This window comes from Thermobia domestica, chromosome 12 (genome assembly GCF_964235325.1).
Source record: "Thermobia domestica chromosome 12, izTheDome1.hap1.1, whole genome shotgun sequence".
In the NCBI taxonomy this organism is placed as follows: domain Eukaryota; kingdom Metazoa; phylum Arthropoda; class Insecta; order Zygentoma; family Lepismatidae; genus Thermobia; species Thermobia domestica.
The window spans coordinates 86,881,639-86,900,092 of NC_137465.1; the positions used below are offsets into that span (position 1 = coordinate 86,881,639).

Sequence of the window (18,454 nt, forward strand, 5' to 3'; positions counted from 1 at the left end):
ATGTCTAACATCAATATTAATGTGTAGAAGGCGTACTTACTATACATTTTTTAGTGCAGTGTGAAATTCATCTACCTTTGCAATTTTGGGGAAGTTTCCCTGTGCCAACAAGGCAGCAGAATAAATACTCCCCTTCCTATTTTTGAATACTAATATAATCTAATTGTTAAAGTACTTTTTTACTCAATTTTGAATCTGCAAGGTTACATTTTTATGCTGAGACCTGTTGTTTCCATAAATAGCATAGATGAGAATTTTAATTTAATCAACACACAAGCTCCTTGTAACTTATTATGTTGGTTTGCGTAGTTTTAAACAAGTAAGCCTGATATGGTGGACAAATTTTATGTGCACTGGTTTTCTCGATGTATTCTCGTTTCCTCCTGCTTTCTTCATTGCATCACTTCATTATCATTGCCTTCTCCTTTAGCCTTGAAACATAATCATGCGACGTTACACACAAACACACAAACAAACTTAAATGTATATATATATATATTTGTTTCATTTTGATTAAAGGAAAATATGTTTGTACATTGTATTTTTTATTTGTCAAATAATAAACTAAGTCTATACATGAGCACAATTTTTATAACAACTTACACAAGACAGTAAGGATACATGAACCCTCTGAATATTCCTACAAAGTACTATGACAGATGTATGCATTCGTTGGAAAACAGTCTGTGTCGACTGCCAATGGACACGAGATCCTCCCAGAAGTTTTTCATTTGGTATAAATGTGTCTATGCCTTCATCTCCCTGGAAACAAAGAGATTGTGTAATTAGTGACAATAGAAATAAAAATAAAATGAAATACTTATAAATCTTATTCGTGTATGGCGATATCTCGAATAATATTAGTGTTGCTACGTTCTAATTTGAATTAGTATCAATTGAAATATGATAATATAGACTCTGGTAAAGACAGTAAAGAGAATTACGCAACATTTCTTGAATTAATATTGAAACCAGAAGTTGTAGTAGATCTACCATTTAGTGTTTTAGCAGAGTGATTAGAGTGGAAATGGAATATATTCTAGGGACGCTTAATCGATTAAAAAATATACAATGTGAGATTACTGTCTATGCTCTATAGAGATCAACGTTAACCGGAAATGGTTTATTTCTATCACTACAAGTAGGTGGATCACATCCATTAACGAACTCCTCCGAGATAATTATCTAGCTGTTGATTGCAGAAAACAATTTTAAAATTATCTTTTGTTGAAGAGTTATTGAGCAGTGTAACGGACGTACTAAGCCAGAGGTGTTTACCGTTGCGAGGATGGCCTTCTCGAGGGCATCCTCACCCTCAAATTCTCTCTCAACCATAATGACGCGAGGGCGATGACAAGCTTGGACAGCGAGGGCGAGGGCCAACTGTCACTGTCAGGGCTAGAGCGAGGACAAATTCCCAACACGAAGGCGAGAGCGATGATCAACTCTCTTCGAAGGTGAGGGCGAGGGCCAATTCACTGTGAGAATGAAGGTGAGTGAGGTCGGAGTAAAATGAACACCTATGGTACTAACATTACAATATTATATATATCCCACTTGCGTGATCCTAATAAACATCAAATGAAAGACTTAAGACCTGACTCGTCTATGGCGATCTTTATAATAATAGTAGGGTTGTCACGTTCTGGAAGGATTAATATCAATTGAAATAAGATTATAAAAATAAGGAAATTGAAAGGTAACCAAAAACATTTCGATCTGTTTCATCTATGCAAGACAAGGAAACAATAAACTTGAAAATTAGTCATTTCTGCTTATGTGTGACGAAAAAAAAAAACATAAGTGGCGTCTTTTAGCGGAGCTTCCTGAATCAATGCTTGTACTGCCACACTTAATACATTTAATCAAAGTCGAACAGTTTTAAGAAAGGCTATGAGTCACCAACATAAGTAAAATCCTCTGATCAGTTTCCTTCGCTGTTTTCCTTCCAGGAAAAAAAAAGAAAGAAACAATGAATCACACCACAAATTCTAAGTTATATAAAATTTCACCGTTATTCGATTTCTACTTTTTTAGCAATTGTTAAACAAATTACTAGAATGCTTTGAGAACAGTAGCGTAACTAAGAATGCATGCCCCCCTCCATCCGCGAAAATGTCAAAAGGGCTCTTCCTGTTTCTACGTTCATGGCACACGTACAATTTATACAGTAGTAGAGTTATTTTTCCATCTAGTCAGACACTACTTGCTAATATACAAAAATTGCACATTATTATTATTATTATTATTATTATTATTATTATTATTATTATTATTATTATTATTATTATTAAGCAATTACATGGGACTAAAAAGTTTCTTAAAAGAAATAATTTCTAGGAATTAGGAATTAGATTTCTGGGTTGTCGGCATCTAAGGCCACGTTAGCCCATCCCGTATGAAGGATGACGTCCCTCAGCGAGCCCACTGTACGATGAAAGGGAAGGAAGAAAGGATTGGGAAAGGAAGGAAGCAGCCTGGGACCATTATATTAGGTACCTCCATCCCGGCATTTGAATGGTATGAATGAACGAAACCCAAGAAAGACTTCACTCAAGATGGCAGGTCTGAAAAAGCTGTTACACTCTTTCGGCCGAGTGTCCCCACCAGGAGTCGAACCTGGGACCGCTCACCTCAAAGGCAAGAGCAGAAATAATTTCTTCCTAACGTTCACATTACAACTAACATATGAAAACTCGTCAAAACTTGTGGAACTTGCTCACATATTTCTAAACCGGCGTATTTTTTTTTTTTTTTTTTTTTTTGAGAGTAATTCGCTGACTACTTTCTCAATATCAACGTGGTGCCATTCTTCGCTTTCAGTGCTCAGGATTGGCAAAGGGCTCAACCAATGCCGTAACTTTTGCGGGGGAATCGGGAAACTGCCCCCCCCCAATTAAGCTTCCAGTTGTTTGATAGGATTCATTTGAGTTAAAACTTTGTTGCTTTGTATGATGTGATATGAACAGGAACTTATAAATAAAGCTTGGAATAGGTTTACCACATAACAGGAAAAAAAAAATGAAACGAAAATGTGTTCCGAGCCTCATTCAGTACAATGTGTCCTATTAGAGCCCCAGACAAAATATATATTTAGTAAGGCTTTCAACATATTGTCTCATTTAGTTAACTTGTGAAGCACCGTACTATTTTCAAAAGCATTGCAAATAATTTAAGATGTTTCTCCTGCCCCACTATCTGAACGAAATACATTCCTTTAAGATGTAGCATATATGTAATCTGGATCTTACTTTAGTAAACCATCAACTGGCGCCCCAAGAAGTATCGAACACGTTTAGTAAGGATTTCACTTCAAATGCCATCATTATTCTAGGGGGCTTCAACTTGACATATTTTAGGAGGTCTAATTAATGTTTAGTCTTCCAAGAAAAAGCGCAAGTTACGGGGCTGAGCTCAATTTCATCTTCGACCTTGTTCTATGAATATAAAGTTTGATGGCTTTTAGTGTACTAAATGATCGCTCAGGATTGGCTTCGTCAGAGGCACAGTGAGATACAGTTGCAAAGAAGTACACAAATCCAGAACACTACTAACATAGGAAGTTATCTACGACTAAATAATTGGCTAATTAATTCAAAGTTAAAATTTCACTAAATTGTTTCTTTACTACTCATCGGAAACTTGTTAGTTGTTGCAACAAAAGGCGATACATTTTCCGAGTAGAATTCACTAAATCTATTATAGCTGGTTCCGTGATTTCTTTTTCCTCTAAGTAGAGTACTCTTGCAGTAATATGAAACCTGCAAAGTGCTTTTGAATGGAGTTGAATTTCAGTTTAGCGTCCCTTTCAGCAGCGAGGCTATGTGAGACGTGGACCTACTGATTAACGTGGAATCCGAACCACATGAGCTACCGCCGGGAATCGAACCCGGGTCTCCCGCGCCAAGAGCGCGTACGCTAACCGCTTAGCCACGGAGGAACTCTGCAAAGTGCTTTTAACATCCAAACATTATAAAGTTACACTCCGAAACTTAAATACCGGGAGCCTGTTAGTTACGCCACTGCTTGAGAATACAGATTCTTTATTCATAGAAGGGAAACTTAATGACTACATATCAGGGTTGGCTAGTTTAAACCATGGTTTAAACCAATGTTTAAAGCAGCTGTGTTTTCTTTTTTTAAGTGTTTGTAAAATCTTGATGAACACACATTTGTGGGTTATCACGTTTCACTCCCGTATATTATTCGTATTATATTCAGACCTAAATTCCCCATTCATTACTCAAAAAGATTATACTACAAAAGCAACTTTTTTTATGTAAGTTTATAAATGTTTGTTTTGTGATTTTGTTTGTAGTTATTATTGTTATGTAATTGCAATCAAAGAAACATTCTAAATATTGTTTTGTTTACTATTGATAAAATACATCGAAATTCCGTACTTTGTGTGTGTGTGTAGGGGGGGGAAGGAGGGTCATACAGACCCCACGAGAGGCATTTAGTGAAATGAGAAGTATCTTCGATATCTATTTATGTATAAATGAGTCTGAGCCAAAGTGGACTCAAATAATTCGTATCTTTGTGATATGCAAATTAAGTCGTTGTATTTCTTTAATTTGGACCAATAAAAGTCGTTGTTAACTAACTTGAATTAAATTAGTTCGTCTGTACTCCGTAGTACTTTGAAATTGTCCATATGTAATTCAGTATAATGGTTTCACTTGTGCACTGTTTATCTTTTTGTCCTTCTGAAATGACTCTTGAGAGCTATATTAAGAAGCATGTAAAGATCAGTACAACGTATTTTTATCAGGATTCCTTCGTGAGTGAGTCGGCAGACGTATCGCATTTGTGGCCAATTAGTCCTGGTTCCGAGTTCAAATGGAGGACAATTTTTCTCGGATGTAACTCGAGAAGCAGCTTTTATTCCGCTTTAAGCTTATGTGACCCCTTCCAGCATAACCCGGCTGTTGCATAATAACATCAAGGCGAAACAAACGTATTTCTGTCCATATATGATATGAATATATAGAGCAAATTATTTAAACCAAATAAACCTGGTTTAAACCAAAAAAAACCTGGTTTAAACCAAAAAACCCATTTTTTTTGTTTTTTCAATAAAAGCCATGGTTTTTGCCAACCCTGCTACATATACAGATGACGTTAGAACCATCCATTAGTATGCAAATCAAATTATTTATAAAACCATCCTTCTATTAAGATATTTTCAAAACGTATAATCTGGAAAGTAAATGTATTAACTCTGTAATTATGAAACTATGACTACAATTGAACGATAATGGACATATTCCTAATCAGGAAGGTATACAAAAATTATGTGTCCAATGAAACGCCTGACACGACTTACCTGTAGCTCTGCAATGACATATTCGTGGCTCCTGTAAGGTGCCGACCTTCTCCTTACTATTTTAGCTCCTTTCTTACGTATGATTACACCTTGTGGTAGTAGAAATGGAAGCAAATGTAGTGCGCAATTGATTGCTATAGACAGAAAATATGACTAAGTGAGTATATAATAATGTTTGGAATTAGTAGATATTGCTATTGTCTGCCAAAATATTTTTTGAAGTACAATGTAAATCACACTAAATTATACAAAAACTACTTCCATGAGTTGAAATAAGATTTTACTTAAAGTGTACTGCCTTCTAAAGCCCTAGACAATTGTTATATTCCTTAGCACAATGATGGGGAAACATTTTGGGCCGCAGGCTAAAGAAAAACGAAAAAAATATAGGTAGGCCAGTATAATTAAAAAAAAAAAAAACAACAGTGATTGTATCACTTGTAAAACCAAGCTCTATTAATACTCGAAAGATCATGAAGGGGAATGTGATAAATGGTATTGTGAATGCATTTTTAAACATTTCTCATAATTTGGCTGGAAGTATAATCCACTGATTCTCAGAAGTGAAGTTATATTCGTCAGGTAATGAATCACGGCGTGGGCTGGGTGGAAACGTTTAAGGAGCTACATCTAATCCGCGGGCCATGCTTTGCCCATCACTGTCTTAAGACGTGAAGATAATAAGCCAAAGATGTGCAATTTTGAGTTCATGTACGTTTATTTAAAAGGTATTACGTGTTTCAAAATACTGACTTACTTTTACTTTTCAAAGTAAAGCATATAAAAGCTACTATTTGCTGCGATTGAATTATAACAATAAAACAATGTTTGTGAATAGACACTATAAAAAGATAATGTAAAGAAAGAAAAAAAAACAAATGGGTGCTTTGCCAGAAGTAGGGTTGTGTTGATGACAAATAGACTCTTGTGTACATATTTATACATGCAACCTGAAATATGATAAATATACACGAAAACTTGATCTTACTCACCAAGAACTTTCTCTAGCGAAACCTTAAAGAAAATTATCACTGCCAAACAGATGACATTGAAAACAGACTCTGTCGCGCCGAACAAATTTTTAAATTCAGCATCCATCTGAAATATAAAGATTTAATTGTTAATACAAATATATTCTATTAAAAAATATAATTTAGCTTTTTATAGTCATGAAGTTCCAAAGTAGTTCATTGTCATAATGTTTTAATGCAATGTTAGAAATGCGCATACATGAATAATGTGAAGTAGCAATTAGACTCTTGTTCAGGCAAAGTAAACTATGATAATACCAGGCAGATCGTGCTGTTACTGGTTGTACGTACAACTAATAAGTCAGATATTCCCGAAATTAGTATGATAAATGTTTACCTAATAACATTTAGTTTTATATTAATTTGGTATCTGATAAAACACTGAAATAAGACTAAACTTTCGAGCTAAACGTGTAAACCTGTTCTTCAAAACCTCGAAATATTTTCAGTTTACTTCGTGTTCTTTAGTATTGAGTATTATATTAGTGGCATTTCGGTAGCGCTTGCTACCTTCTCAGTTGCACGAATAACTCACACGGAAAATATTACACCTCTCACGGTGTCATCGTAGAGTTTTGCATGTATGCTTTGCTTGTAAAATTCTCAACTCTAATGAGGAAGGTAGTAGGGGCTACCGAAATTGTTTGGATTAGAATACTGACTACTATAAAAGACAGAATAAAAGATAAATGCCAGAAGTATTTCGTTACTATGAAAAATTCCGCCAAATCATATCGTTGCAAACATTCAAATGAAACAAATGAAATCAAAGTTTCAGTATAATGCCTTACATTTATACTCTTTATGCTACAGAGGTTGAAGTCTTGAAGGCCGAAGTCCCGAAACAATGAGGTCGTGTGTTTTGTAAAGCTGTATATGAGAATGGTTATTTCTTATTCTGAAGGGAAAGAAAATCAGAAGTTTATTGGTTTCTTTTGAAGCCTACTTTTGTTTAATTGAAGTAATAACTAAATATGATACTGATTGATAGACTTGGATTTGGGGACTAGTTCTTTTCCATCCAGGGGCGTGTACAAGGAAATTGCGGGGGGAGGAGTAGAATAGTACATAGTAGTCATAAGTATTGAATCTTGTCAAGGCACATTTTTAATTGTAGATTCCATTACAGGGAAAACGAAGGTAGTAGTTGAATATATAAAAAAAAAAGCTTGAAAAAAGCTGTATCCCTTAAACAACGTGCTTTTCTTTCATGTGTACGCAGGGGAATGAGAGATGAATTTGTCACTTGAGAAATAAAGGAAATGGGGGAATGAAGAAGTGGGACGAAACGGGAGAGCTCCGAGAAAACCCACGCACACGGTGTTTGTCTACTACAAAGTTCACTTGGCGGAAGTTGGGATCGAACGAAGAACACTATGCACCACCTCGGCCCTTGGTAAGACGGATTCAAAAGCACTGTGCTATCAGATTCATATCCTGACTGAAATGTACCAGTATAAAGTCCCAGCATTGTACGGACAAGACATTAACCAGGTTGAACTGCACCAAGCCAAAGAATCTAACCAGACGGTAAAGGGAGACAGTGATGGATGAGACGTATGAATAATAATACAAAAATAGGTACAATGAAGGAATTGACATGAAACTCGAAAAAAACTAACCTTCTGTGCAACTCGCATACCTTCATTTTTCAGGCTCCCACACTTCCCAATGAGTAACGAAACCAATACCCGTGTTAAACAATAAGTAATTCAGCTGAAACAGCCACCGTAGTGTTCGTAGTTTGAGGGAAAGTTCCCTAGTCTAGAGAAATTTCATAGGTAAATTTAGCAAAAAGGAAAAAAGGAATTTGTCGATAAAACGTGAAAAATTCAGGGGAATTCTCTAGTTGACTGATTAACGAACATCACTACTTAAATTGTTCTTTGTTATTCAGAAATAAAGCAATTCAATTGCAATAGTTTGTGTGTGCTGCAAGTAGCATAATTTGCACTAGTGATGGGCAGTGGGAATATTCCCGGTGGGAAGGAATTTAAAAATGGGAATATTCCCGGGTTTTTTACTTGGCCTATAAATTCCCGGGAAGGAATTTATTTCGATTTCTTTACTTTATCTTCTAAATTATATGAACTATATGATTAATTACTTTATTTTAATATATTATGATTTACTTCTAGGTTTTAAAGAATTTGGAGGTTAAAAAAATTAAAATTATTTGACGGTAATTTATATAACTAATAATATGATTTTTTTAAGTTCCATTTCCATTTGCACTAAAACCCTGGAGTAATTGTTTGGTATTGGAGGGCCAAAACTAGCAACAAGTAGGATAATCTACGGAAGAAATTAGTTGATAGTGATGTTCAAGTAGTCAAGAAAGTATCGAACACATTTTTTTAAGAGCAGTAGGGGATTTATACAAAACGGGAAGGTAAGTGGAAGTGATTTATGTGAGAAAACAAAGTGAATTGTTGGTAACGAATATAGAAAACAACATCCATGCGGGGCTCTAACCCCCCTTCATTCGCTAACGCTCGCTCTGCAATGCCTCTGAATTTAATGTTGGTAACGTAATTTAACGTATGAAACCATAAAACAACCGCATCGTAATAGAATATCGCAAAAAAGTAGGTGCAAAACCTGGCCCCCAATGCTAAAGAACAGCCAAAATTAACAAAGTAATAATTTACAAATGATGAAAAGGAAGCATTTTGTAAAGTAATTTAGAATTATGTAGAAATAGAGATCAAGTACTAAAAATAAACCCTGAACCACCATTAGTAATAGATGTCGGTCTGTCTTCTCTCTCTGACTCGAATTTCGGAAGAGGTACTCGGACTTCTTTTACATGTGAATTAACGTATGGAATTTCGAGAAATAGGTAGAATGAACGGTCGTGTATGGCAATGTTACGTGTTAAAACATAAAGATAAGTAAGTATCTTGCAAATTTTGTGAACATAAATATGTATGCGCAAATGTTGATAAATTGATGTGACATGTATCTTGCAGCATTTACCCAATCTAATTGGTTTATAACATTTATAAATTTAATGTGTTTATAATATCAGTAATAGAGTCAAGTTGAGCAAATCCACTTACATATAAATTTAAACTGTTACTATATAATTTTTTCACACATATTTAATTGATAGAACACATTGTAAATAAATATACATATATGCGTACCCTCTAAATATAATAAATTGTTAATATAGTGACATAGTACCGTTCAGAATATACATTTTAAAGAATCCTCTGTGAACAACAGTAATAATATGCTGTGATATAAAAATTAATTCAACTTTGAAATCATAATATAGTAATGGAATGCAATTTTCTTTCTGATTGAACATAAATTCCCGGATAAATTCCCATTTTGGGAATCTTCCCGGGAATCTTCCCAGGGAATATTCCCGAAAAATATCTTCCCGGGAATTTACCCATCACTAATTTGCACCCATTGTCAGCTAGTGGGGTGCACGTTGGCTCAGTGGGGAGCGCTTACCTCAGGTGCATGGTTTCCTTGGTACGATTTTCACCCAAGCAAGCTTGTGATAAACAACATTGTGTTTGTGGATTTTGTCGAGGTACTCCCGTTTCCTCCCACTTTCTCATTCTTCCATCATCATTCACTTGCTTTAATCATGGTCTCCCTTAACCTAAAGGCATAATCATGGGATGTTAAACTGAAAGATTTCACTATATTTCATTTTGTTGGCTGTGTGTATACTTTTGAAAAAAAAAAACGTAAAAATAGAAGGAAAAAGTAAATGAATAAATCAAATGTGGTTGGTAGCAGAAGTGTCATTTCAGATTTTGCTTGTGGGAGGGCAAGACCCCTTGATATAAGAAAATTTTTTGCGTTTTTCACTGACTACTATTCTACTCAAAAAATCTATATAAATCTCAATCTCAGGGGGTGCAATTACCCCTCCCTGCCCCCTAAATGACGCCACTGGTGGTAGTTCCCTTAACATAGCTAAATTAAAATTATTACATAACTTCTGTCATAAGTATTGGACACTCAACAAACAACGGAAAATTTGATAAAGTGAAAAGTTTGTGTCAGTCCAGGGAAATTTTCTTAAAGAAACCTACGAACAGTGCCACCAGGTTCGTCCTGCACTGACTCGGTTAGATAACATTCATGCTTTTATTGCCACCTAGCACAAGTTTGTTCGTGTTTATGCCATACGTCCACACTGTATTTACATTGAGCCCTTCTGAAGTTAATCTGTATGTAGTACTGAAGCTTGTTATTTAGTGCTTAAAAAAAAAGAAACTTTAACCCAACCTGAGAATGTAAGAAATGTGTCAAAACTTGATAGAACAGTCTGCTCGAGTAATGCCTGTTTTTTTTTTACATTGTAGCTTTTATGCAACATATACGGAATCCGTATTTATATGGCAATCGTAAAGGAATTGCAATTTTTCAACTAATACTTCTGGTGGTCCCTTGAAATTTTATCTGTGCAAGTGAGCAGGCCGGTAGCCAGCCGAAAAATGTAGGGGGGGGGGGGGAATCCAACCATATTATAGTTCATTTGCAAGCCTACCGTGAACATTTTAGGCAGGCAGTAAAAATTTAGGAGCCCGACCCCCTAGACCCCCCGCATGGATACGGGCCTGCAAGTGAGGGCAAGGTTCTAGATTACTGGTCCCCCTTCCCATTGAGCAATAATAAAGACAGAAAACAACGTGCCCTGCGGGGCTCTCAACCGCCTTCACTCGCTAACGCTCGCTCGGCAATACTGTGTAGATTAAATGTATAAACTTTAGTAGAGAAAGAAACCAATCCAGCTACTAACCTACATGGGGGACCAGTAATCTAGAAGCTTCCCGCAAGGGAGTTATTTCATGTCACCCGCCACAAATCTTTTAGGGGACAATAAGAAGGAAATTATTAAAAGAATTGTATTTTAACAACAGTTATTTAGAGTGCAGCGCCAAAAGTAAACCTGCACGCCCCAATTCACCAAAAAAAAGGTAAACCATTTACTGAATATATTGGAGAGTCGCATATCATTAACACAACAACTTTGTCTAAGATATAGAATGCCCAGAAGCATAGAGTGAGGCTTCAGGGCATTCTATCTGGGAACCAGTACCTAGAAGCATTACTCATGATTTTCGAAGGAAAATAACGGATTGTCGTGATTAACCGTCAATCGATTATCGCACACAAGCAATGTTGCATTCACACTAAAAACTAAATTCATGTTGCTAGCAGTACTTACCTGCGAAATCCTCTATCTTCTTGTCTTATAACATATTGTTAATAAATAAACAACGCTGTTTTGAATGATCTCCATGTTGCCTTTTAACTTTCTCTTTATCCATCCGCTAAGTAGTTCCTCCATCAGGCAGAATGAGAACATATAGTTCAGGATTATAAAGGACTTTTGTGCTCTTATGTTAGCTTGTTCGTACTTGTTTTCCATAGTCTTGCATTTGCAAACTGTCTTTTATATCTCACGATATTCAATGATATATTTATATCATAAAACAATATTTTTTAGGACTATATTATTACTCGTTTTTGAGAACCAGTCTCTGACTCAAATATGCAACTAAATTTCCTCATTCTCATTTTTTGAGTTATTTTCTCCTCACAATTGAGACTAATTTACTCAATTTTTTTTGAGTAGTAAAATGTATTCATTTTTGAATAAATCATTTTTATCAGTGAAGAGACTTTTAAGTACACTAATATGTCAGAGTAATTCTTTAAAGATATAATTTTGAAGATTTTGAGATTTTGAAATATTAGATTCCACAAAAAATGTAATTTTAAATCCATTATTACTCTTTTAACAGCAGTTCCAATTAATATGGATGAAGCCAGGGTCATACTGCTACCCAGAGGCCCACCGGGAGGTACTTTCTAAGGGGCCTATGCACATGTATGTACTGCTCCTCCCCAACATATACGTACTGCATACTACTAGTACTCACAACTCAAAGCAAATGTATAGCATATTGTACTTATTTCACACAAGCCAAGATCATGGATCCACAAAAGGCATTTCACACTGAACCACACAGTCTCTAGGAAAATCCTACTTAGGTAAATCCTTTTAAAGTAAGGTAGGAATGAATGAATTTTATTTATTTCCTTTAAGCATTTTTGGAGAAACGAAAGGAAAACTGACTTAAATTTGCATCTGCACAAGGCTCCTTATGATGCCCGTAACACGCTTTGTAAAATACAGGGTGAGCACAGAAAGAAGACCTAGGTTTCAAATTAGTATAAATTTAATATGCGAAGGAATATTTTGCTGAAATTTTGAACAGTGATACAAAACTCAAAAAGTTTTTGTAGCAATAATTGAAATCACAAACACTCGATGTGCGCGCCACCTGTAACGCGGGAAATATCGAGGTGGTAATCTAGCTCCAACCAAACGTTGTGAAGCATATCCGGTGTGATGGAGTTGACAGCATCACTGATGCCTTGCAGATCGTTCAGAGTTGCGGGTAGTGGAGGTGCATACACTTTGTCCTTCACAAATCCCCACAGAAAGAAGTCACAAACAGTGAGGTCAGGTGATCTTGGAGCCACTTGCAAACAACTTGATCATTGAGTCCAGAGCGCCCTTATCATCGGTTTGGGAGGTTCTCGTTTAGAAACCTGCGTACAGCACGATGCCAGTGTGGCGGCGCTCCATCTTGTTGTAGAACGAAGTCGTCTTTCTCTGCAATGCTAAGTTGCAGAATCAACCAGTTACGTAGCAATGCTAAGTAACTTTCTCCTGTAATTGTTTGTTCCTGAAAGAAGAACGGACCGTGCACCCGACGCTCTGATACTGCACAAAAAAACATTAACTTTCGGTGAGTCACATTTAGTGTTGTAAATAGAAAAAAAATCGGTTCGTATTTTTTCAGAAATGCACGTTTTTTAGAAAAGAAACATTGCCTCTCTTTTTTTCTAAATTTCGTTTTTTTTTCAAATAGTCATTTGTAATGCATCTTACGTCTATTTAAGTATGAAATAGTTTTATGTATATGTAATCACCGTAAAATGCAACATAAATTAAACGCTAGATATTGATACGCCACAAATATTTTACAATTTACATGAATACCATACCCATTAACAATTCGGGTTTCAACAGTTTTCATCAATATCAACTAAGAAATAAAAGTAGAAATGAAATTTTGTTTTTTCGTGCAAACAGGACTTAGTATGAATAAGTATGAAAATAGGAATAAGTATGAAAATAATGTCTCGAACAGTATAAAAGTCAAATAACTTGTCTAAAGGTAAAAACTAATACTAATTTGCCTAATAGTATTTTTCTAAATATCATATATAAATAATTTGTCGACTAGATATATATGATATGCAGAGTACTACCATATATGTAACACGTGCATTTGCATGGAGCGGCAAGTTTGGAGGGTCCGGCAAAATCTGTCATAAGTATATTATTTAAATTAAATATTTCTTGTTGGAAACAGACTTCATGATAATGGTAGTTACACTTGCTTAGCTGACCTATTTGAATACTACCTTCATAAATTATGTTTAGGTTGCATTAGTTTAAGATCATATGGACAATGCTAAAGTAAATGGTCGAATAAATCCGAGCACAAATTGCTTGATTGTTGTCAAATGCAAGAATTCAATTCTCGAATAGTAGCGAATATCTGTTCCATTTAGTAAGTTATCACAGTTTTGATATGACAACTAGTCTTGATTTTGTCAGAAACAAGTTGCTTATCATTGAAGATAGAAAGAAGTTTTTAAAAAATTTAACAGGTGTAGAAGAAAAATAAAAAATAAAGATAAAAGAGCTAATTGCACTGGAATTGCAAACTGATACATTGAGATTGAAGCTCGATAGTGAATTCTATAAAAAGGATTGCCATTTTTCCTCTGCAGGTGTGTTTGCTTTATCTTTCACTAACGTAATAGATTAATATTTAAAAAAAAAAGACAGAACGTGATTGCATTTTTAGTAAGTATTTAAGCCTTTCTGAGTGCAACTGCACTTACCCTCACCTTTGTTGTTCATGCTGGAGTAGCATACTTAAAATCATGACTTTTAAGATTTGTTCTTTCTGGAGAGAGGGGGAGGCGGCAAATTATGCCATTGCATGGGGCGACAAATTGACTAGGAACGGCCCTGATGACATGTATATAAAAGACATGAATATAGGATGACACAATTTGAAGTAATGCAGGGTGTTTCAAAATTAATATTTGGGTTTTTAAACTTTGTAGTATCTATTACAATTAACTTACAATTATAAATATTATATCAAATGAAAGAGCAACTCAAACAGTTTCGTACGCACGCATGTACATGCATTGTTTCTTCTGTCTGCCGTTAGAAAGAGCAAGCAGCAAAGATGTAGACTAGAGAGCAGGAAGTTTTTTTGTGTTTTAATAAAGACTGAATCTGTACAGTGCAACCGTCTGTGTGAAGAATATTAAGGAGACGCTTGTAACTACGTCCTTATCGTTTGTAGTTGCTACAGGTCTAAAGCCTACAGACTACGGTTTACATGCCAATTTCGCAAGTGAAATATTGCTGCATAACAATGAAGATTTCCTGGATCGTGTCGTCTTCAGTAATAAATCGACATTTCACCTAAGAGCTAATGTGAGCACTCATAATGTTTGCATCTGGCCGTCTGCAAATCCTCAGGAGATGGTACAGTTGAAACGAGACTCCCCTAAATTGAATGTGTTTTATGCCATATGGCGGAAAGTATATAGGCCTTTGTTGCCTATCGACTAGATGTGTGCCGTATGACGAATGAATCTCACATCGAACACTTGTAGCAAAGACTGTTTGAGGTACTCTTTTACTTGATGCATTGCTTATAAGTGTACGTAAAATGTAATAAGTACTACGAAGACTTAAAACCCCGATATTCGTATTGAAACACCCTGTATTTCCCACCAACAGTGTTGGAACTAAGATGTAAAAAGGAGAGAAAATTTTCCTTATAAAGTTATTGTTTACAACAACGATATTATTATTAGTCGAGACTATAACTACAACAACAACACGGGTTAGTAGTCAAAAAAAAGTAATCAAATGTACACTCGGTGGCCCAGGTGGCCAAAGTGGCACACACGGGTGCGTCACTTTTTTAATCCGCTTCTGTGTGGACACTAATTAAGATATCGGGATATTATTCTTGCAAAATATGGTTGGACCATAGTTTATCATATTAATTTCTTTTTCTTCTGGTGTCAAATTTCCTTCTCAAATTTCACCTTAATCAAAAATTCGAAAATTTTCTAATTTCTTTTCTTTTTTCCCTGTAGCTTCCTTCGTTGTACAAAGACCTCCTTAAGACTTGCCAGGTAGATACCTCTGATGGATACCTAACTGTTGACATCAATTGGACGGGCCTGCGCGCAGTGTTGCCAATTAGGGAAATTAAAATTTCCCTAAATTTCGGCAAAAAAACGAAATTTTTGTTTATAAATCCGTAACTGAAAGTCCGAGTGCAAGTCAGCTTACGCCGATCGAACATTTTTTCTTACTTAACAAACACAAGTACAGATCGTTACAATGGGGTAATTAGGGGGCACACGAAAAATTCGTATTTAGGTTCTAACCCTTGATTTTTGTAGCTTTTCCCTACTTTTCTGTTTACCGTAATATATTTTTGGTAATTAGAAGCTTTGTTCCTTGAATATCGCCCTAATACTTATAGGATATGTTAGTGATGTACCAATGTTTAATTTAAGATAGTTTCCGCCTGTCTAGTAGCAGTGTTGCCAGATATAGAAAATTTTCATTCCAGATTTTAGTGGGGAATTTTGGGAAAATTATCTGTTTTGTCTCTATTATTTCGGTGTTTGTTGGCTACATTGGAACAAATGTACCAGTATCTGGAAATCTCGTCTCTGCTCTATACAACGCACTATAGAATGCTTCAATAGGATAATTAGGAGAAGTACAGTTGAGGTTTACAGTAGACCTTGTTCTCTAATTGGAAAGATAACTGTGTTTTTTTAAAGGTAGAATGAAATATTTTTTATTGACATGTTTACTTTATTAGATATCGTCACAATACTTGTAGGATATATTAGAGGGATACCAGAGCTTATTTTAAGAGAGTATGTGTGTGTTTGATAGCAGTGTTGCCAGCTACAGAAAATTTTAATTCCAGATTTTAGGGGCAAATTATGAAAAATCCTTTTAGTTTCTATTATTCCCCTTTTGTTGGCTACACTCGAACAAACGTACCAGTGTCTAAAAGCCTCGTCCTTAGCCTACACAGCGCACCATAAAAAGTTTCACTAGAATAAATAGGGGAAGTACAGTTGAGGTTTATAATAAACCCTGTTTTGGAAATGGTGAATTTCTGAGGTACAATGAGATTTTTTTTTTTTTTAATTTCACGCTTACTTTGTGAGATATCGACATGATATTTGTAGGATATATTCTTGGAGTACTAACGTTTCTTTTCAGATAGCTTTTATCTGTCTGATGGCAGTTTTTCCAGCCAAAACAATTAATTCATGATTTTAGGTTAAAAATTCGAAAAATTTCCCTTTTCCCCTCTATTATTTCCGTCTTGTTGGCTACATTGAAACAAACGTACCACTATCTGAAAGCCTCCTCTTTGACCTACAGAACGCACCATAAAGAATCTCAATAGAATAATTAGAGAAGCTGCAGCCGGCACATCGGTTGATTTTTGCTTCTGAGGCGTAAAAAGTCTAAAAATTTCTTGTTTATGACGACAGAAAATTTTTCTTTCTTTCTTTCAAAGGAAGACAGCGACTTCAGGATTTCACTGTATCTTGTTAAGACACCAAAGAATTTTTTTTAGGTGACTTGAACCCATATAGTAGCAGTGGTGCTAGATACAAAAAAAATTTAAATTCGGTTAGGGATCTTTTTCTAAATTTTCGCCCCTACATTTCCCTCAATAATTTCCCACCTACTGCAATGCAACTTACACAAAAAAATAGCCACATCCATTTTCTAAAAAGAAAGGCCTTAACCATATCAATCGAATGAATGGTTTTTGAGCAATAAGAGTCACTAACTGAGAATGTAGGAAAACGCCAAAGATGACCGGGTCCGAATGGAATAATCACACAATTTTGCTCGTATAGGTACAAAAACAAAAAACAAAAAAAAAAAAAAAAAAAACTAGGCGAGACTATACGACGGCACCCCCGTACATATGAGTGAGGTCGACAGACCAGCTGGGAAAGGTGAGAAAATTTTAAAAAGTAAACTCTGCTTTTCCTTGATTTTGAGCACTTTTTAGTACTTTTTTCCTTTCATTTTATATATGTGCACATGTGTTTCATTCCTCTTTTTTTCTTTCCTTCTTTTCTTTTCTTTTTCCCTCCCGAATTGTGCGCCCCTTACTTCGGTGCCCGGAGCAGCCGCCCCGCTTGCCCCTCTTTCGTCATCTTCAATAGTAATCTTTCACTTATATACTACTATTATATTTATAAATTCTATATAAATCTCTAACCCAGTAGGGATAACTGTTCTTCCCCGATCCCTCTAAATGACACCCTCTGAATCTCACCCTTTAACTGACTGTGTGTTTACTTTAACAATCGTAAAACACATTTCCGTCTGTTACTTCCGATGTGAGAAATGGGATTTAGGCGCTCTATTTCAAATAATGCAAGAGCTGTACATTTTCAAGAAATGAAGTCTGCTGACATCAGAGATCATATAGAATGATCGAAAGATCTTCCCTATTTTTCCTTTCCTATCTCAATCTGTGCTAGTGCTACCTACTAATATATAATATAGGGCGAGAGTATAGTACCTACTAAAATACAAACATTTCTTGAACAGTTGACAATTTTATGTTCTGCCAAACTCGGTCATAGCGTTAAGAAATACAGGTTTTATTGACTATTTGGTATTCTACCTTAGATGTTGCATGTTTAATATTTATATAGAATGAGTCTGCGTCATTTGTATGTATATTGAGAGATCGGATTTCGTCTGCACGTGCACGGAAAGAAAAACAAATAATTGGGTGAAGTAATTTCTACATTTTGTAACTGAAATTTTGGGAGTTTCTCCGGGGGGAATGAATTTTCTTCGCGGGGGTGATTCCCGCCGGGCTACCCCCTGAATTCATCCCTGGTGAGGAGTGCGTGACGTGTGCTTTTTTGTGCATAT

At 35.6% G+C, this 18,454-nt stretch overlaps 1 protein-coding gene across 2 annotated transcripts; it reads right to left on the bottom strand.

Annotated features, from left to right (window-relative positions):
• Positions 1–546: 546 nt before the first annotated feature.
• On the bottom strand, positions 547–11,648 carry LOC145665742 (uncharacterized). 2 transcript variants are annotated; one of them, XM_081732879.1, is made up of 4 exons: positions 11,561–11,648; positions 6,322–6,427; positions 5,330–5,463; positions 547–762 (listed from the first exon to the last, which is right to left on the bottom strand). In XM_081732879.1, the coding sequence occupies exons 2-4, from the start codon at positions 6,425–6,427 to the stop codon at positions 571–573; spliced, it is 432 nt and encodes a 143-aa protein (XP_081589005.1). In that variant the 5' UTR covers positions 11,561–11,648; the 3' UTR covers positions 547–570. The 2 variants fall into 2 exon arrangements, 1 of the variants encoding a protein (XP_081589005.1); XR_014127630.1 differs by lacking the exon at positions 5,330–5,463.
• Positions 11,649–18,454: the final 6,806 nt, after the last annotated feature.

Excerpts from the sequence above, each read along its gene's own strand:
- LOC145665742 (XM_081732879.1), bottom strand. The coding sequence starts at position 6,427 with ATGGATGCTGAATTTAAAAATTTGTTCGGCGCGACAGAGTCTGTTTTC. Across the intron at positions 5,464-6,321 it reads TTCGCTAGAGAAAGTTCTTG|CAATCAATTGCGCACTACAT; the intron begins GTGAGTAAGATC and ends TTCTGTCTATAG. Across the intron at positions 763-5,329 it reads ATGTCATTGCAGAGCTACAG|GGAGATGAAGGCATAGACAC; the intron begins GTAAGTCGTGTC and ends CTTTGTTTCCAG.